This window comes from Acyrthosiphon pisum, chromosome A2 (genome assembly GCF_005508785.2).
Source record: "Acyrthosiphon pisum isolate AL4f chromosome A2, pea_aphid_22Mar2018_4r6ur, whole genome shotgun sequence".
Taxonomy (NCBI): domain Eukaryota; kingdom Metazoa; phylum Arthropoda; class Insecta; order Hemiptera; family Aphididae; genus Acyrthosiphon; species Acyrthosiphon pisum.
Window position 1 is genome coordinate 717,246 of NC_042495.1, and position 23,464 is coordinate 740,709.

General features: G+C 29.7%; 1 protein-coding gene across 3 annotated transcripts in view; it reads right to left on the minus strand.

Annotated features, from left to right (window-relative positions):
- Nucleotides 1-23,464, minus strand: part of LOC100161886 (dual oxidase maturation factor 1) — a 64,734-nt gene that overhangs the window by 5,499 nt on the left and 35,771 nt on the right. For 2 of the 3 annotated variants that reach the window (XM_003243617.4, XM_001949827.5), the window contains exons 2-5: nt 19,814-19,967; nt 19,227-19,284; nt 1,178-1,312; nt 772-997 (exon numbers count right to left, since the gene is read on the minus strand). In XM_003243617.4, coding sequence (XP_003243665.1) covers nt 772-997; nt 1,178-1,312; nt 19,227-19,284; nt 19,814-19,966 — 572 coding nt within the window. In that variant the 5' untranslated portion in view covers nt 19,967. Of the gene's footprint in view, nt 1-771; nt 998-1,177; nt 1,313-19,226; nt 19,285-19,813; nt 19,968-23,042; nt 23,321-23,464 lie in introns of those variants that run through there. The other variant, XM_029490909.1, reaches the window with a different exon arrangement.

Consider the following 23,464-nt stretch of genomic DNA (forward strand, 5'->3'; position numbering starts at 1 on the left):
AAAATATTATAGAGTGACAATGGCCGTGAATTTGTAAATTCAGTAATCAACGAACTTTAAGACCTTTGGCCAGAATGTGTTATCGTACATGGTCGCCCTAGACATAAGGCAAAAAATCCTTGCCAATCAAGTAGGTGTGCTTGTTTTAAAAATAATATGCAATGTAACAGTCGATGTCATAATCAATCATCATGAAAAATAAATAATAAGGAAAAAGTGTATAGGTATAGTTTAAGCCGTTTAAGGTATGTTTAAGTTAATCAATTAATTATTTTGTTAATAAAACAATAGAGAAATATAGGTAGTTAAATATTATAATTATAGTTAAATTCATGCATTTTTTATAACACTTAATTTAGTTACACTGTTGTTTATAAAATATAATATAGGTACGTATGGTTTATGAAAAATAAAATAATAAAATAATGTAATATGATATAATTTATTGACTATAATTGACTATACTATACTATACTATGATATAATATAATTATTTATTACTACATAACATAACAATTTTATTTTACAACAATTACACAAAGTACACAAAATAGGTAATGTCCATTTCATAAAATGGATGTCCATATAATGTATTTTCGTCAAAATTCACGATCTGGATATCCAGTTCATGAAATGAGTGGTTTCACTATATGTGGATGCGACATTTATAATATTTAAGTACTTAGTATTACTATAAGAGTCTAAGACCCGTCTATTTTGAAAGATTCTTCAAACTTCCATAGGGCCTATACATTATTATAATATATTTACCATAAAAATATGCTTCCGTAGTATCCTGCGGCTCTGTATTGACCTCCCCAAGCAAACCCTTCTTGGCCCAGGCTAAAGTATTCGGCTACGGTAAGTATGGGGAAGGGCATGCCCCGGTACAAGGCGGCTTGGTAACTTTCACCCATCTCGTGAGCCCCCAGCCAAGAGAAACGTTCGTTGAAGCTGATGTCTTCCAAGGGTACAGAAGAGTTGTCGGACGGCATAGCTGTAATAGATTCAAAAAAACACGATTGAATATAATAATATTATATTATAAGTACATCGTACGTTGTATATACTATTGTTGCTTATTCGTATGATACCATTATACCAATGATACCATACGCGTGGTTGCCTGGTCGGCAACACGAAATACATAAAAAAAAATTGATCATTCATTCCTTACCACACAGGGTTATGTTGATGTGACCGAGTCCGACGTAAGCACCTAGTTCCGCTGTGATCAGTTCTTTGGAAAGAGCTCGGTAAGCGCTCGTAATCACTGTCTCGGCCACGTGCCAACTGGAACCCAATATCGACACTGCAACGATAATTTTTTGAAAAATATTAATTACAATCAAATGAAAATGATGCACGAACGACATAAATAAATTATATAATCCAGTTTTCCCGCGGAGACCTCGAAAAAGCGAAAGCGCGTCCCAAAATTCAGTAGGTCGCAAAATCGCCGAACCGCGGTAAATGTGCTGAATCTGATGGTTCCTCAACAAACCTTGTCACGGCCCTGAGGCCATCATTTAACCTAATTAGTTATATTATACCTAATATTATTTTTCATAAAAAAGACAATTGAAACCCGTCATTCTATATTTTTGATAGTTATAATTATTTTACATCTATACCTATATAATTAACAACGTTCAGCTAAAATTAATTATTGAAATACTTATTTGTCGATTTATAAAACAATTCGTAGGTTAGGTTAGGTTAGGTTAAGTTATGTTATGTATCTACACATATATTATATACCACATATACCGTTATATAAATCATACAAACGGTTATTATTCTATAGTAAAAATGAAAAGAATCTAAATATACATATGTACAAGACAGACTAAGGGTTTACCGGTTATTAAGGGTGTACCGAGAGGCGAGCACAGTAAATCCGGGCTTGAATATGGAAGTACATTTAATGCTGAACATCGTTAGTAGACTAATGCAGGCGTACAGCAAGCTGACTAGTACAATCATAACACTAGTATCCAAATGAATGGTGCCAAAATCAAAGTACTTATAGTTTATACCAACATATGCCTTACTCGAATAGGCAGGATAAAAATGACAAAAATGAAAAAAAAAGTCCATTTATTACAACATGAAAATTGAACCAAACGAAGACTTCAACTGATTGTTACAACTTTGTATATAAAACCGCAATTTATGATAACCTGCAAGGTTAATATTGAATCTACCGAAAATACGAAAACCATTTTTCTTTGTCAATAAGTATTTAATTAATTTATTAATCAGATAATATGGTGGTGGTCATCTTTAGAATTTTTTTTTTCATTTTTAGTGTTAAAATTAACGTTTGCAGATGACAGTATAATTAATAATATTATGATGCAAACAGCCTTATACCTGAACATTTTATTTATTTTATTACAAAACAGGCCGCGGCTCAAAGTACAGAAATATAGAAATATAAGTACAGATTTTAATAGGAAATAAAATACGTTTAAAGGTTTTATGGAATTAAGGATATAAAATTTTAAAATGCCTGTGGTTTGTAATGAATACGTGAAAAAAAATATTTAAATTCATTAATCTGTATATAAAAAATGCGCGTGTATTACGATATACATTCCTACGATTATGTTAGGCGTAAAAAGTAACAACTGTATATGATAATAGTATGTTCTAGTAGGTGGGTACTCGGTAATATTGTATTCAAGTGACCATTTGATGCGGGCAAAACCACGTAAACGAAATCGGCAAGACCTATTATTACGAATATTATGATTTATGATTTATGATACGACAGATGCATTCAGAAGTGGGTGGACAATTGTGGAAATGATATTAATTTATAATTTATATAGGTACTACGTGATTGTGAAGTAGATAACACGTCATATTGTAATATATTTATTATGGTTCATATAGTAAGTATATATTATACAGGATGTAACTGGAAGACCTAAAAAATGAATAACTCTTGTTCTAATAAATATATTTTTTTAATTTATTTATATAATTCAAAGATCGTTACAGGTAAAGTACTACATTTTTATTTTTGATATAATGAAAATAATAATTTTATATCTGATATAAATTGTTTTTGAAAAATTCAAAACAGCCAATTTGTAAATCTGGTTTTTTAGAAAAATTTTAACTGTACAAACATTTACCTATAGTAAGTAAAATAGTTTATTTTTATAATTTTTTGAAATCATATTATTTTCGTTAAATAAAGTTGATCCAGTCATCAAAAAGTGGGTGTCACTTTAATGGTTGGTGTTAAATTTGAATTCAATGATATAATATCATTGTACACGAAAAACGATTCCGAGCGAAGACGGTCAGTCAGCCTCATGATATATTACTAGGTAAGTATATTTGATGATATAATTGTGAATAAAGTAATTTATTTACCTACCTACGTGGAACTTTGTTTTAAATTTTCAATCTTAAGCTATAAAAGTTGAACATTTTATAAATTCTTAGTTACAAAATTATTTTTAAATTTTAAATTTGATAAATGTTATCAAAAATCGAACTTTAAATGCTTACCTATAAAAAAAAAATTGTGGATATGTATTTTTAATATTTTTCAACTACTATTGTAACAATGTATCAGAAGCCTTGTATTTAATTTTCAAGCTTTTTGACCCAACAAATAAAAATATAAAATTGTATTGACATCCATAAAAATAAAAACTAAAACAATTGTAAACTGAAAATGTCCGTAAACAGCTCAAAACGAGTCAAAATATTTTGAAAATTTTACTGTGGATAGAAAATGCTTATATAAACATTCAGCGAAAATTAAATTTATCTACAGTGTTGTTTTAAAGTTACACTAAAAGCCAAAATCGAAAATTCCTGTTTTTCCTTAATTTTTGTTTTGTTTTTCCCTGCACTTATGAAAACTATTGAGAATTTTTAATTCTCACTTAAAAACACACCAACTAAATTCACTTTTCCACCGAACAAGATAATGTAGAAGAAAATCGAAGCAGTGTTACTGCCCCAAACGGCGATGACAGAAAAAAAATATAATTTTAAAATCAATACATTCATCGGAGCGGAGCACTCGGAATCTAAATATTTAAAATTCAAAAAGTATAAATATATTTTTGAATATTTAATGAGAATTTTTAATTAGGTACCTACTTGTTATAAATTATAATCTAAATATTTGTTTAAACATTTTTACTTTTAAAATGAATGAATTTTTATTCAAAAAAAATTTGACATTTAAAAAAATCATAAAAAAATAAGCCTCTTAACCAAGGCAAATGTTTTTACAATCAAAAGTCTTTTAAAGCCAGATTTACAAATTGTCAATTTTATACACAGATTGATATCGTCAAAGCATTATATAATATACCGGAAATGGTAACTAATATTATGGTAGATTAACAAATAATATATTTTTTTCACGCTTAATGCTATTTTTTTTGAAACATTTTTTGTGTGATTTTTTCGCTAGTTTTTTTGGTCATTAAAATCCTAACATTTAGTGATGTAGTTAATTTATAACAAGTAAAACTCTATAATTTATACATTTATCTTGCCGACTTGTCAGTTGTCACGTAGGTATATATGTATCATAATGAGACACACTTACATACAATAACACACCTAATACATTTTCACTTGGTTGATACAATTTTACCTAGGTACATAATTGTTGGAAATATAACTTTCGTTTTTTTTGGAATTGAATGAAAATATTTTCCCTTTAAAATGGGAAAATATTAAGTTTTTAGTGATTCTAATACTAATAAATGTTTTTATTTTTATTTGACGCTGTAATCAGAATAAAAAAATCAATTTATGTAGGTACACGAGCATATAAAATACAAAAAACTGTGCTTATGTCACATATTTTAAAGTTGTTTAACATTAATTAGTCCTTGGATTATATTTTGATAAACCAGAAAATAATTAAAACCATTGTTAAAATTGAGATTAGTATTATAGCTTAAGAGCCAGATCAAAGCGTTAAGGAAAATTTAATTCTTAAAATATATTATTATTATGAAAGTTAATTAGCCAAATTTCACGAAAAGAGCACATATTTTAATACTTTTTTATAGATAGTAGCAAATAATCACAAATCTAACCTCGAGAAATTGTAAATTATTTATTATAATAATAATAATAATTATAGCATTTTAACGGTTCTTACTATCCTTGAATGTGTATTTTTAAATAAACATATTTTATAATTTGTTTCTGTGTAAACATAATATTCTTTGCTTTAATTGTAATATCTTCTGTATGAAAAACATTGAATTCCTAATGGATAATCATCATCAAAATACATATTTCAAAATATTTAAATTTACATAAAAACGCCATCAATCAATTAATACCTTTTATACATTTTCTTGGGTTCGAAGGTTGCAATATGCATCTGATAGTTGGACGTAGCTTACATCAATATTTGTGATTTGTGGTTAATACAAAAATACATTTATTAGTGGGCTCTAAATAGTATACTACAGTAGGTATACACCCACTATACCACAATTACATTTTATGATTATATTGTTTTTAATTTAAGTATATAAAAACATTATTTATTTTTGAATATCATAAAAAAATTTAGTGTACAAAATATACAGTAGTTATAAGTGTTAATGTGTTATGCAGATAATACCAATACAACATAGATATTACCGTATTATTATACTTCTAAGCATAGAATAATAATATAACTCGAAGGAAAATTAGATGTCATCATTTACGTTTTTTGTACGACTGTGCTTGCAATTGTGGAATATTGCACCATTGTAGGTACCTACCAATATATACGTTAACATCTGTTTTAAAATTCGTATAAAGTAATTTATAAGATACTTAACTGTTATTGAATCTACTATTTATTTTGAAGTGTGCTGCGGCCGATGAGTCCATTACACAACGGTGTTTTAGTACAAAATATATAAACCAGAAATATGATTCCAATAGAGACATTATAATAAACCCACTAATTATTTAACTTTGCATTCAATACATTTAAAGTTTAACATAAAAAAATGCATTTTCATATTTTAGCAAAATAATTTTTATTAAGGTTAGGTACTAACTATGTTTATTAGCCGATGACAATACTGATGTATGTTTGATATTATGAAAAAAAGATTAAGAACAGTAAAATATACAGAATACCGCCTACTAACAAAAAAGATTTTATATTATTATTAAACGCATTAAAAAAAAAGAAAGTATATTATATTATTTATTATTTGAAACTGTATCTATACAATCGTGTACAATAAACAAATTAACGAATTTTTACGAACAGCACAAGTCGGAATAAAAACAACAAATAAATGCATTTTGTTAGTGGAGGTCGGTCAGGTAATAAAACAGGTGGGTAGTACCGCCTGTACGTATAATAGTCGCTATATTTATCGTGAAAAACGAATATGAAAAAATGAAATTTATAAATAGATTATACATTTATATACATTTATAATATATAAATAATTACATTTTAATGTTATAATATTATTTATTTAAGTATTACAGTGGTAAAAGTTGTAAAAGTATAAATTTTAAAAGGAACCTATTCTTTTATAATTAAAGTAATATTATTCACCTACCTATAGGTAATGACAATTTTGTAGTGTCATTAAAAATTATTATAAGAGTTATTTTAATACATATTATGAAAAAAAAAAGGTTAGGTAACATTATGTTATATTTATTTAATAATATTACAATATTTATTGTTCAGATCTTCTTTAATATATATTATAAATTATGGGGAAAATTAAATTTACAAAGGATGAAACTTTTAATCCTGAGAAAATGATCTTATGCATGTTTAGAAAGGAAAATCGCACGATTGGTAAACATTGTGTTGGAATTTATTCTGGTAAAAAAGAGAAAAGCGCATAAACGAATTACACCCGCTGTGACTCGATCAACGCTAATGTGTGATAAGAAAAATAATTTCAATCCAATAATACCTAAATAAATAATCTATTTAATTTTTGTTTTCTGACGACAAAATAGGTATGTCAATGAAAATCCCGCCAAAATCATTTTAGTCGTTTTGAAGATTAGCACACCGGGCATGCAGCATCAATTTTATTTATTCATCTTTTAAGTTTTAATTCCATTTTTTTTTTAAATTTATACACTTATGGTTAGGTAGTAGGTACTAGGTACCTAGTATAATTGTTTTTTTAATTTTAAATCAACAATAATAGTGGAGTTATAGATACTGATACATAGATTATGTTTTTGTTGTTAATTTGTGTTTCTATGGCGATTAACAAAGCGTCACGCAAAATCTGTTAAAAAAAAAGTTGTACCTATCTAGTCCAAAAACATATCAATGTTAAAATAATAATAATAAAATGTTTAAATATTTGAAAATATGGCCTTTAAAGTACCTATAGGTATGTGCTTAAAAATTCCAAAAATCAAATTGAATAAACTCACGCATTGTAAAAGGTTTAAGGTGGGTGAGTGAGGTTGGTGAATCACCCTGTAAGTAGACTGCAGCATATAAACTGCGATCTTATAGTGGCTTGCCCATGGAAATAGTTAACATTTCAAGGAGGGCGAATGGAATATGCGTCATTAGTCATTACACATACACACATACGCTCGCAGATCGTAGGTACTTCCTATTTTAGTGTCGGTGGTCACCTGTCCGAGTCATGTAATGTGTACCTAATATTGTTATCAAGCCGACTTCATTACAGGCTCTATCTTATTCAAGGCGAAACCAATAATACACGAATAGATAATATCGATTCGTTCGGACCTATATGCGTATATTATATTCACGATAATCGAATAATGTAATATATTAATCGTCCAAAATATATAAACGCAAAAATAGTAAAATTTCCTAATTTCGACAGTATATTATTTAGGTATTAGTGTATTACAATTTTACTACACCATCTCTTTTTTCGTAATCGTGAATCACGTGACGCAAGTTTACGAAGCACGTTGCGTTAAATATATACCTTTATGCACACGCTCGGCGTGTTTGCGATAGATCGCTTCTACAACCTAATAATATAATATCGACAATCGACATTAACTCGGTAAATCCACTTATCGCGGCTTTCGAAACGAATTCTATCACCCCAAAATGTACCTACATAGCTATTTATCAGAAAGAGTTAAAGAGTCTCGTCAAATTCAGGTTGGTTTCAAAATTAAATTAGAAATATTGCGGAAAAGCTATTGAAGTTGGGATATTAAATATATTTTATATAGGTACTATAAGTTGTCACTTCTCCATACTTATCATTTTATTTTTGTGACATGTCAAAGTCTGCAGCATAGAGTAATATTACTCTAGGGTCTGAAGACCCAAGTTACCCTACAACAGATGGTAATGGACAATGGTGGTATCAAACTTTGCAGGGCAGTCGTACTTAGAAGATCCAATTTTTCACTAATAAAGACCACCACGGGCAAACAATGAACGTTGTTAATGTAATGATTACGTAGCTAAGTACATAAATCCATTGATTTGTACCTATAATTATAATTTATTATACTTGAAACGAAGAATAACCAATTTTATTTTATTGCCTTGAGGATTTCGTGACCCAATTATTTGAATGTAGATATAGTAGATGCATCTACTTAATGATGACGATAAATATAGTGTGATCATAACTAAATGTGTTTTGCCCCTATAGTTGACCAGTTTAATGGTAAGTGTATTTTTTTATTTAATAAGCGACGAGCTGGAGTGCAGTTATAGCATAGGCTCTTAACCTTTTCTGGGATATAGATCCCTTAACAATTTTGATTTTAATTACTATAATACAGATATAATAGTTTAAAATGATTTAGTATTTAGTATTTATCACAACCAAATGTAGAAAATCCAGACTCGTGGAGATAAGTGGTTGTGTGAATATTTGTTCGTGAATATTCATGGACTCCAAAATCCTATTACATTTTTTAACTGAATATCTAAGTGTACCGTTTTTTTCGATCGAAAGAAATTAAAACATCTTTAGCGAGGTGTGAATCATCAATAACGCTGAAATCTACAAGCAAAGGATATAATGCGTGTTCGTATTTTTCTGCTTTTGAACAAATATAATGTAAATTAAAAATATATATAATAAAACCTTTTTTTTCCTATTTTGAACCGACGACGCCACTGGATCTGTTTTCACATTCTTAATATAATAGTACCTATACATAGGTACTTATAAATTCACTAAAAAGTAAACTTTACAACAATTTATATACTTTAATCAGCGATCCTGAGTTGTTAAATATTTTTAATTATTAAAAAAAAAATCAGAGCTGATTCGTGATTCTGGAGTAAAACCATCTAGTATCTACGTATTTTTAGATGGACCATCAGCAGTCGATAATACACCCCCGAGTTATAGCATATAGTGATTTGTTTAGCATTTCAAAATAACGTACGTTTCAGTATCGTTACCGTGTTTTCAGTAGGTATCCAATTAAATCCTACATGCGTAGGCAAGTCGTAATAATAAACCGTAGGTACGCCTGAATACAAACATAAAAAATACATTCATAGGACATAACATTCAGGAGCACTGTATTTATGGTTTTGCGTTTAACTGTCATATGCCACATGTCCACATAATATGTCTGTAAACTGTACAGTGCAGTGATACATCAAGCTCATCACATTTTCTCCCTAAATAATGACATTTTGAGTGTACTTAAGGACCATATTTTCAGATAATTATAATTTTTTATAAATATCATTTAAAAAATGTGTCTTTGGCGATACCAACTTCTTTTTCCCAAATGAAAACCCTCTTTTTTTCTGTAAGTTGTTAAGCAGATAACTTTTTTCTAAGGTTTTATTGGAAGTTATGGAACCATGGACTATGGACGCTATACAATTATTTGAAAATGTTGGTTATTAATTAATAATAATAATATATATTTTTACAAACAAACAGTTAAAAAATAATATTTTATAATCCGTAAAAATTGTCAGAATATACAATAAATACTAAATGCAGTCTGTAGGTTCATATCCACCAATATTATAACTCAGAAACTACTCGTTCGATTAATATTTTTTAATAAAAAAGGTTGGTACTCATTTGAACGGTACAAAAACCATAAATAAATAAAAATATGATCCTCGAGTATTCTTAAAAATTCAAAAAAATCTGAATACGATTAAATTCATAATTATAAGAAATAATGGGGGGTGAGTGAGCGAGCTTTATTGTGAATTACTCTGACATTCTGTATATAAGCGTGCTTGTGTGTATATTTGTATTATATTATTACCGTATAATTATTACACTGGCTATTGCGACGTGGCGCATTGTACCAAAAAAGGTAAGACCGTAAAACGTTTTTATTTTATTTTTTCTAAATGAAATGAAATGTCGTAAATATTAATAGTAGGTACGAGGCGGCCAAACAAATCCGTCTATGGGCTCGGTGATTGCAGCTCTGCGACGGTGTAGGTACCCACACCGGCTATATGCGATTTACGAGACGTCGGCGGCAGATGTCATATGACACGGTGGTCGGTAACAACTTACAACTACTGCAGCAGGTACCCGATGATAGCAGTGGTTGATTTCTTTCCAATATAATATGATATAATTACAAAATAATGTGTCGCGACGTCCGCGTGAGATTGAAAAAAAATCGAAGAACGCGAGCGATAATAATATTATAATATTATTGTATTTATAAGCTACCTATTTACCTACATAATATAATAATATGGTGCGTAGCACATGCAGTAATATATTATATTATGTGTTATGCGTGTGCAGTGCGACCGCGGCGCGAATGAGGCCAACGGTATATATAATGCGCGTGTAATAATAATAATGTTTTTCCGTCGACGCTGCAGCGGTCACGGTTGGATGAGTCGGTACGGCGGTAAAATAAAATAAATAAAAAGCGCAAAAACACGACAGACGCGTAGTATGTAGGTAGGCACAGCGTACTCATGTGCGCGGGTAATAATAATATTATTATTAATTCTCATTCGGTTTTTATATTATTATGCTCGTATATCGCGAATTGACCTATCTATTAAGCTCCGAGATATCGCGTAATACTCGCGATTATTATTATTATACATTTTCGCTTAAAGGCGAATATTTCAATCGCCGTTATTGTATGCGCAATAACATAACGTTTCAGGCCGTTGGCGGGCGTGTGAAAGCTGGCCGCGCGCGAGGAGATCGTCATAAAACAAAAGGACGACGAAAACGCGATCGACGGCCGAACGCTGCGGCATCTCGTGAGATGTCGTCGTCGCGGCATTGCAGTCGATCATCGATCGGAGCGGCGTTGAAAACAATGTTATTATTATTTTATAAGCATATAACAATATTATGTATATGATGCACATTATGATGTATTGTTGCGAAAAAAGACAAACGCCAACACAATAACGATTTCGAGACGACGTACCTACATAATGTATAAGAGAGCGCCTGTGACGAAACGCTCGAGCGGCTCTCTCGGCCCGGACAATTGCGATGACCCTCCGGGACGCGTTTATAATAATCGTCATGACGCGCGCGAAGTCTAACGTGCACGTATAATCGTACAGGTATATGTACACTATTCGCGTGTTATTACCTATTATATATATATGCCTACTACTACTACTACTGCAGTACTAATACTACACACACGCGTGGTCGAAAGTGAAACGGAGATCTCGCGACGTATAACGTCATGTGAAAATGATTATTGCGATCGATTTGCTAGCGATACGTAGACGACTGCAGGCGAGAAGCTATAATATTATTACGTTACGTCGTATGTATGTATAATGTTTATAAGAACCTACTTGTAAGCACGAGAATCAGTAGCAGATCCGAGAGGAGGGTCATTGGACCCTGGTTAAGCTTATTATGATTGTATTATGGTAAAAAATAAATATCGTATACCTACTATACCTAGGTATACGAAACAAATACTATAATAAATAAAATGTATCGTAGTCAGTGTTTTATAAGTTATTTTACTATTACCGCTATAGTCCAGAACATCCACCACCTACTCGTGGCCGATGAGTGGTGCCTACTAAATAATATTATGTAGATTATTGGTACTTGGTATGTAGGTAGTCGCGATTTATACGCATGATATCGAAGCCCACAAACAATTCAAGACCGACGGAAAAATGTTCCGAACAGTATGATACAGCGTAATTCACTCACTCACTCTCTTTTTTTCTTTAATAATGAATTCATTCACATTCTGGTTTGCAAAATGTTTAAGTATTTTAGGGAACTTAATTCGAATATTGGATTTTTTATACGATTTTATATTTATACTATTTTAAAGCGACGAAATTCTTTTTTTCAATTATGAAACACTCCTTTTTATTGTAAATTGTTCAAGATACGATTTCTGAGTTTAAAAACTGGATAATAGTCCATGATAGTTAATATGATGATTTGATAATTATATAGTAATTAATAACTAATATATAAACATATTTTGCAATTCGTAAAAATGTCCGAGTATAATAAGTGAGCACTTGTATAATGATTAAAAAAAATATCACACAATAAGTTTTATGCAAAACTATTATAATTAGGATTATTACCCCTAGAACAAAGACTAATAAATCAGAAACTACTATAGTAGGAAGGATACTTCAAATTTCAATTTAGACATTATTTAAAAAAATTATTTGATCGGCAACTTAGAGTAAAAAGGGTGATTCTCGTTTGAAAAAATAAGTTTGTATCACCACAAGACATATCTTCAAATAGTATGAAAATGCATAAAATGTATTTTAAAATATATGATCTTATATAAAGCGAGTACTTGAAAATTCCAAAAATTTGAACAAATTCATCATGGTTGAGCATGATTAATGAATCTTTTTGTATACAAATGATTCGGATTCAAACATGTAAGTATCTATATGTACTGAAGTTATATTATGAGTACATAAAACACGTTAGCGCTGAAAAATATAATAATATTATCTGCAGTATACCCGTACGTGTGCTGTTATGATGATATGTATTATAATAATAGTATCTTGACCCGTTCAAGTACATAAATTACTTCGATAGTTAAGTGTCGGTTACGTAAGCCGATATAGGTAGTTACGAACTCGCGTATAATAACTCGCGGTAATCATTTGTGGTAGTCTTAATTTTAATACCGATACTTGCGAAACGCGTTTAATCGCAGAAAAATTGTATTATTATTTATTATACCGTTTCCATTTTAACGCAGGTGGGAGTTATGTTTTAAACAGCGGCGTTCAATACTATTACCCGAGTGTTCCGGTCATAATATATGCAGTTCACCTATACGTTCACACTAAATGTCTATAATATTAAGCATATTATCGCATATCATCGATCCGATTTTACGTACCTAATACCTATATCGTACATAAAATATACATTCATACGATATAGATGAACAATGCGCGTACAACATTCGCAGTGTCGTGTACCTACTTACATGCGATATCATAATAATATATATGTATTCTGCTTCGGCGTGTAGGTACCTATATAATATATCCTTATACAGTTATACATAATATAAAGTGGAAACCGAAATTGAAATGGAGAAACACAGACAAGTGTAAACACGATATTTTCGATTCGGTCAGCAGTTCTAAGGTCACTCGAACGTATTAAATACAATTTTCGCAATGACTTTTCACTTGGATTTCTTCGACTGCGGCATGTGGGTATAAAAATATAACAAATACCACTTGTACACCGTGCAGCGTGTACACGCATTATATACATATTTTGTGTGTTATATATTTATTATAATACACACACGTTTAATTAATTTCATTATTTTTCTGAATAACTAACGATACAATTATTTCCGATCCTTGAGACTAACGCACAAATGTATATCCTTGAAGATTGACGGGAAAAAACAATATTGTTTCTTTTGCTATTGTTCGCGATAATCAGCACAGACACACGCACATGCACATATACATATATAAGTAGTTTCATAAGCGTAATTACACGCAATTGCCGGTGAAAATATTATATTATATTTGCAGTATGTAAAGTCTGAACGCGACAAACAGAAATGCATTCGTTTTTTTCTCTCCGATTTTCTGCCACTGCAAAATATATAGTGATGAAGTCGAATAAAGTCCGCGAGTTTTACAGAACAACTGCAATAATTGCAAAATGTGTAAATGTATACTCTAGCACGTGGTTGAATGGTAATGAGTAACGACTATATAGTGGGTATATAATTATAATAAATATAAACATCAATCACGAAACGATTTACCTTACGTTCAATAATTGTAGTTTCAGAGCTGAACTAGGCGGCGGAGAGTATAATTTATTATATTGGTTTTAAAACGATGAATGTGTTCGTTTTTTTTTTTGGAAAACACTTATTTGATTCGGTTAGGTTGGCTTAACTAAAAAGTTCAGACGTCTTGCGCGCAACTTCTAAGTCCTAAACAAAGCCCTAACCTTAAGCCCTAAACAGTTGAAAAACACAGATTACTCGAACTCGTGAAATCCTTTCACACATGACTCATATTCAATACTTTTCGATATTTCAGAGAATTTTAGAAACGATCATGTCACAACTCACAATTTAGAAGATCCACTGCCGAAAAGTCTATACCTTTTTTGTGTAAAGACTCTTACTAAGGATTGATTTTACGAATACGTTAATAAATTATTATAATTGTGAAGCATCAAAGTTTATAAAAAAAATCACATATCCCCAATTGATACCTATATATTCCTAGCTGGAACTCTATAGGACTTGGCATTCCGCGATTTATTTTTCTTCTATAAATCATAACCAATAATTCATTAAACAAATACAATGATTCTAACGATATGAAATAAAAGAATTAATAGTTTTTCTTTACATAATATAATGAATATTCCAGAAACAACACATTTGAAATTGATAGATACATCTGACATCATACATCTAAACTATATTAAATTTATAGTATTACTTGACTTAAGGAATCAACATATATATAATTATATATATTTGTATTACATACGTTCCGGATTAAATGATTGACGACAATGTTTATACAGTATACACTCATATTCTGATTAGGGTAATTCCAAAGATAATGTCCTATAACTATATATAATGTTACATTATAAATGATAATTATTATAAATACTAGCTACAGTAAAAAAATTTGATTCAATATTTAACAATTAATTTAAAAACAACCATGTTTTTTGTATCCGTGTTGTATACGTACGAAAAAAAATAGGATTTCCAGCCATTATGCATTTTTTTTTAAGAATAAGTTTTTAATCTGTTATTGCAAATGGTTATGGTGATATTATTTTCAAACAAAACCAATCGACAACCATTCAGTGAAATAAGCATTTAATCTACTCAGGGCAATACAGCAATTTAAGTTGGTTCGCTGTCAAATTAAACGGAATTTTATGTACTTTTAACTTTAGTACACTTAGTTGATAAAACTTGTTATGTTTTTAAAAATATTGATTTCATTTAAGGCCTTCGAACACAAATATAACGATCGTAATTTTTCGTCAATCTTGAAGGCGATAGAAATTATATTAATAAATCTTTTATTGCGATTTTCAAATACAGATTATTGAATATTTTTTCTCAATAAGATATCACTCGTTTCTTTTACCTTAGTTAGTTTAGTATATTTGCGAAGGACAAATCGGACAATATGACAGAAGAAAATATAATTTGACAAATGAATGGGACAAAATTAATAGCGCTAGGCCAAATGACTAATGAACCAAACCAAAATCCACTTGTTATGAATAGTAAATGCATAACCAGAATAATCATTTTTATTTCATTTATTTTTCACAAAAACTAGCGAAAACGTCATCTTGAAGCGGAAATAATGACCAAAGGTCGCGGACCAAGCGTTCTATACAACAATCACACATTTTTCCATAACTATCTAAACACTATATTTTATATCTTAATGATAAAATCGTGATGATTGTTCAGGAGAAACTCTAACAAAAAATTTGTCATACGTCTAAAAGTCCACGTATTTTTTATATTAATATAATACGCCTTATCAGGATATATGATATAAATAATAATATCAACGTGATATCTTGTACGATCGACGATCAAGAAGGTCGGTGATAGATATACATACATTGTATAATATCTTTATGTGATTCAACGATTGCGCATTTTGGGCAAGGTCGAATAATGGTTTTGGCGCAGTCGAGGAATGCGTTATTAGTATATATTATAGGTAGGTATGTTGCATTAATGTTTACATGTTGCTTAAACGCCGAATAGGAAGTACAAAGATTCGTCTAATATCCGGACTGTCAAGGTGGTCGAACTGAGGTTTCCTTGACTTTAAGTAACGATAATTGTGGTTAATTCCGGATGAATGATCACATATATAAACACACACACACACACACACACACACACACACACACACACACACACACACACACACACACACATATTATACATTGCGGACGCCCTAATATATTATATAGTTTGTCTCATTATTAGAAAAAAACAGTGGCAACGATAAAAGTTTGAATTTCTCGGTGTTATATCTATACCTACGTATTATAGACATTATACTATTATAGAAATAGATTTAAGTGGAGGGGGGGTCATTACATACATAATACATAGATAATATAGAATAGATATAGGCCATCTTCTAAGTAAATACCCAAAGTGGTAGCGTTTTCTAAGTTTAGGTAAGTACCTACATATATCTCCCATCGATACCACTGTTACCAGTAGTAACCAATATGGGTTAAAATTCAGGCTTATCACTACCTATCTACTAATAATTGATATAAATTAAATAATAACTAAGACTAACGATATTACATTATAGTTGAGAGAATAATATTTAATCATATATTTGCATTATAATATCTTATAATTAGGGCAGCGATTACATTTGCATCTTCAATCTTTATTATTGGTGCTTATTCATTACTAAGTGAGCTTAAAACATGTTTTGTTAAACTATTAAATTAATTATTAAATACAATTTTTTATAATTGTAATTTACATGAAAATGCAATTTTGTTGGTTATTTTTATTTTAGTGCAAATTTAGAATAATTTTAATAATATTTAACTTGATATATATAATAATATAATTATGTGGAAGTGTAAATATTTTTTATATTTATTGGTATATAGGTATCTAAAGCACGGACGCATAACTACTAGTCCTTCAATAAACAGTAATCGACGTTATCGCCAATCGGAAATAAAAAAAATACTTATGTATGTTTATCGTAGCAACTTGTAATCAGTGACATTTATAGTGGTTCCATTATACTTTGTCACGACCATTTCATCAGTATTTAAATGCTGAAAATTAATCCGTTTTAAATTTTAATAAATCATAACAAATTAGGTACCTGTCCGCGGATTAGACGAATAATATTTTTTCTGCCCATGGGAATATTATATACTTATTTAGTTTTATAATATTTGAAAATGAAATTGCTGAAAAAATAAACATTATCCAAAAAATTACACATATATATCTATATATATAAAAATGAATGTATGTGTGTCAGTGTGTGTGTCCATGTTACCATGGCAACCATTTATATATTATTTTGAAATTTCTGATGGAATGTTTTGTATATAAATGGTTGCCATGGTGATCTGTAAAACATATTATTCATATAGAGTTGGCAATTTTAATGGGCAACGAAGTGAACGGGATCAGATATGTTTATATACATAGACAGATTATACCTCTGAGCAGAGGATAGACTAATTTAAAAAGGGAGAGGACCAACCCCGGGAGGTGCTCAAACAGGGATTTTGATATTTCATATGGAAATTTTTGTTTATAAATGGTTGCCATAGGTTTTGAAGCTATTATAATAATAATTATTGGTTGCCGGGAAACGAAGTGCACGGGATCAGCTAGTATATAATATAAATGTCATACAATAACTATGTTCATCTATTTAAATTTTAAATTGTTATGAATCATATTATAATACATATTATACCGTTTTTTCGATGTTAATAAAGGTACTACTATAGACATTTTTTGAGAAATTATAAAGTTCAAGGTTTACGTTTCAAAATAATTCTAGGTTAAGGCGGCCAGTTTACAGTTGAGAATATGAGACATAATATACGAGTATATAATAATTATGTATTTTCAGCTGATTTGCATAAAAAAAATTACCCTATTGAATAATATATAGGTACCTACTCGCAAAATTAAAATGTTACACATATCATTATAACATCTCGTCTGATTTGTCTTTATTACACCACTATACCTACTCCATTCTGTCGGCAAGCATATTTTGTTTAATGTCTACTAACTACATATCTTATACCACACGAACGACAGAATACCAGTTATTGGGTATCCATTTCTGTACATACACATTATTATGTACACATTATACACTATGTAAATTAATTAATAATGTCGTTTTTTTTTTTTTACAATTATTATAAAAACATTTTTAACCAATTTGCTGAAATAAGATATTATTACTTATATAGATTTATTTAAAATTAAAATCTATAACTAGGTATGCAAAATCAACATTATTTTATCGGCCACCGCCGTGTACCTAAATATACATAATTAATGTGGTTTTTTTTGTAAACGCCTAAGGAAATCTGCAGTAAACGCGACAAGGCTGAATGATCGTGTTTTCATGGTCAAGATCCGTGAATTGCAACTGATGTGTAAATATGTTATATGTTTAACTATATGTACATAGTTGTTATAACATATTTGTCTAGTCATGAGTGACTGTTATTATATACCTACACTCGATCGAATATGTAAACCAACGCGATTGCCGAAGTTCGTGTACCCCGAAATCTGATAGATAATTGGATTCTTGTACAGTTCTATACGCCTATATACGCGATATTCTGATTTATATAAGTAGCTACTTGTTTAAATTTACTCGCGTTTAAGTTGCACACAGTCGGCGCATTTTTTTAAAATTTCAACGCGAATCACATACGTATCTATTTATCTATATAGTCGTTATTAACAGCTACACAAAAGGCGATGACCTCTTGTTCCACCACGAGGTTGTCGATATGAACCGCAGCGCAGGCTCGTTTTGATTTTAAATTCATTTTTAATATTATCGTGTTTGAAATCACCGCATAATAATTACGGACGATAGAATAACTTATGGTTTTTAAAAACGATAAATAATAACTAATATTTAGATGCTTATATATATTGATGCATTTATGTAGGTACTAAATTAATTAATCAAAACATTGTCAAAAATGAAAACTTACACAATATGACGTTTCCGACGAACAGACTCAAGGTAACAGTTGTGAAGGTGGTGAACCTCTGAAAAAAAAAATTCATTACCATCTACCTGGTAGGCGTGTAAGAGTAGGTATTTATTTGACAAGGTTTAAACTTTCATTCCGGAAGAAACAAGACGTGACTGTAGGAGCGTATTAATATTATATTACATTACATACAGGGTGTTCCACCGTAAGTGTTTGCGGTGTTCCCCCGCAAATAAAATATTTTCTAATAATAGTCTTGTGTCATTCTGGTTTTCAAAAATTATTATTTTATCGTTGTTATTTAAAAAATTGAAATACCAATTTATATGAATATGATATTAAAAAAAAAATCAAATTTTTATAGTTAACGGATTCTGTTTAGCTTTCACAGAGATAGATGCTTTTTTGAAAGTTAAGCAATAAGTAGAAGTACAAGTAGAACTACGATAACTAGTTAAGCATAAGAACTATTTCTTAAATTTGTGACTTGCTGATAAAACTTAAAAACGTTTTATGATAATAAAACTATTACTGTTTTATAATGTTAAACGATAAAAGTGTGCATACGGATATGAATTACTTACTTCTTTACGAACTCCCGGGAAGATGATGAGAAATGCTGTGAAAATCGTACCGAAGACCAGACAAGTCGTAATCATTTGTACATCACCTGTGACCGGTGTACGGTTGCTATAACCGTAGAACATGGGTCCTCCATCACTCCTGAGCCACTTCATTCTGTGAAACAAAACAAATATCATAGTTAAAATTAGAATTGTCTTATGCTTATAAATTTATAATCATAATAGTATAGTTTCCGTTAATTGGTCTAGCTCGTAAAAACTTATCGGAAATTATTTGGTCATAAAATAAGCACACGAATGACAATAACACGCTAGTTTTACTAGAGCATTATCTATGGAGAATACAAATTCAATAAAAATTCATTGAACAAGGAAGTTCAACCTATGCCATAATATGCCATAATATTTTAATATACCTACTCAAAATTATGTAATTGTTATACAGTTTAAAAAATATATATATAAAATGTTCTAATCAATAGGTATATATAATATATTACCACATAATATTATAATTTTTCATTGTATTTAAGTACCAGTTAACAATTTTAATATACGTTGCAGTAAAATAATATTATGTATAATATATGATGAATATATTAAACATCATACATTATACACACATAACTTAAGTATTAAGTACTGGCTACAATGCATATGACTGAAATTAAAATATCGTTGAGGTAAATACAAATATACTTAACGATTTATAGAAGCTACGCCTGACAATATTTATTCTAATTTCCATAAATGTAAGATTTTAGAATAATTAATTTAACTTTGTGTTTTTAAGATTAAAACAAATTGATCAATTTATTTAATTTAATTTTAGGTAAAGCCTCTTTTTTGATATTTTAATTTTAAACATTTTTTGTGAAATTCAGAACGTTCATAACTTGCCACGGATAATATTTTTACATTTAAATAAATTATATAAAAGAAAAATTCACTCTAATTTTAAGTCAAGAGTAAATAAATATATTGTTCTGACTGTAAAATGTTCACATGCAGGAACGTCATCCTTTTAAGACTTAATTTGTAATACACTATGACGTATCCATAATGACTCGACGACAATTCTGTTATATTATTATATATATTCATAGATCCATGCAAAATGTATACATATATATACCTACGTCCTACATACAAAAAACACTCAATAATAATTTTATTGTAGTCATTGAAATCGTGGTTTCTAGTAAATAAATAAGATTTGGCTAGGCATAATATAGATGGAAAAATTTACTTCTCATCGATATCTCAATAATCAATGTCGATTATTTTCAACCGCAGCGACATTGTGCAGTAGTATTGTGTCTTGTGTTTCAGATAAATAGGTATTATGGTCACGGCCAAAATTAACGTAGCGCATAAACGTAAATCGAGGAATTCGGTATAGGCATTATTGAAATGCAGTTGGAAATTCATCATTATAGTTATGGCATGTTAATTTTGTCCAGCAGATCCGCATAAACCAGTCCTGGGTGTGACCAAGGTCGGGGCAAAGTGGCTTTTGTGCTAGTGTTTGTGGCTGGCTACCGCGTTAAAGTTGATCTTTGCCGCGCAACTTTTTTTGCTCCAATTCTTTTGTCAGCGACAATGCGGTGACAAATCATTTTCATATTATTATTGATATTTATTATTACTTATATTATTATTGCTATAATTTTTCCACGGGAAATATTCTAAGACTATGTTATAGAAGGCTAACTCTATTTGTATACACCGCACGCAATCGTCGGAATTTCATATATATACATTACGTCCAAACAGTGTAATATAATAAAATATATGTGGTCTAACCGTTTAAGTAACTCTCGAACGTTAGGAAAACAAAAATCGTGATTTCTATTGAACGGGTCTATTTAAAGACTCATACTATATAGTATATAATATATATTATGCAAGTGATATAGTGTGCCACTAGGCCAATTATCTTGCGATGGTTATAGACACCTATAACCTATCAGTTAAGTATTTTCGAGATATTATCTGCAGGGCCCCCTAGGCTTGTATTTTTCTCGGAAAACCGTTTTAAATTGACCGATTGTTTAAAAAGTTGTAAATATAAAATTAACTTATTTATTTAAATATACATGATAATCAAAATATACACCGTTACACGATTATTCATTTTTTGTGTTACATAACATGCCCATATTAATAAGTAAATACGTTTAGCAAATATATTGAAAAATATAGGTATACCCTCGATACAGACTACAGTGAACCTTCCGTATATCGAAGTCTTGTGCGCGACAAAAAAACCCGTATTATAGATTTTTATCAATTTAGTTTTAATCAGATTTGATTGAATATGATTTATAATTATAACCCACTTCGATTATGTTAGTTAAAACACTGTTTTTTATAATCACATCACTTTTTTGTTAGAGTAAAAATCATAATGAAAATGGAATGATGTGTTCTCAACAATTAGAGTATCAAAATAAAGATGATAACAGATCAACGTTACCTGCAACGTTTAGTGAAAAAAATCTTAAACGTAAAAGATATAATATAATATAATATTATGCTTGGTAATAAATTTAATTTTTAAATATTTAAACGAGTATTATGAATAATTATTTAAATTGCTACGTTGTGAAAAAAAAATTGATAACAAATAGGTATATTCACATGCGTACAATCCTTTCACTGTTAGTATTTGTTTTAGTATTCCAAAATTGGAAATGTTTATTTTTCATGCACTTGTTAAGTCAAATAACGTGTCCAACAATATTTACTTTTTTAACTTGCCGAAGTCACTTATGTTAACACGTATTTGTTCGATCGAATTCAATCATATAAGTAATAAAATTAACCATATTAGTATATTAAAACTCCTTTTTTTTTAAAAACTGGGATAACGAGTAAAAAAGTAAAGTTAAGTATTATAATATTATATATTATATTTATTTATCATACCAATACAAGCCATCTTCAAATTAGTTGATTCTAATCTCATTGATAATTATTGTTTTCCACCCACTTGATAAAATACCAAAAAATATACATACACATGTAAACATGTGACTAAGTATTATTATAGATATCATGCCTACGTACGGCTTACACTACTCTTTTATCGAACATTTTTGTACGACGTACGTACAATCTGACCTTGGGTTTGATATTATTCGTTGTCAGTTAAAAAAAAATGCCAGACTTAAATTTTGATTAATTTTTTGAAAATATTTTAAACACAAATAAAAAGATAACTTACTATTCACAACTTGTTACGTTGTTTATATATTATGCATAATATTTGTGTGTTTTTTACGTTCACTTGACTTCTGAACAGAATGCTCCGATCACCAAGGCGAATGTCATACGAATGACTCAATGACCCGTAGTGGTATGCACTGTCTCGTATGCGTTGCTCAACCATCGATAAAAATAACAACACGAAAATTCACTTAATCGTGTAAATTCCCGTGGAAACTATTAGAGACTTCCGCAAACAGTTACAATAGAATTTCTGAGTGCAACTTAGAGAACATAATATACCTAGTATACCCAGTGGCGGATTTTCAAAATTTTTCTGGGGGGGGGGGTCCTAAAAATTAATATGTATTTCAAATGTATTATTTTTATTTTTATAAAATTAATTAATTAATTATATATGTATATATCAGTGTCTGGAGG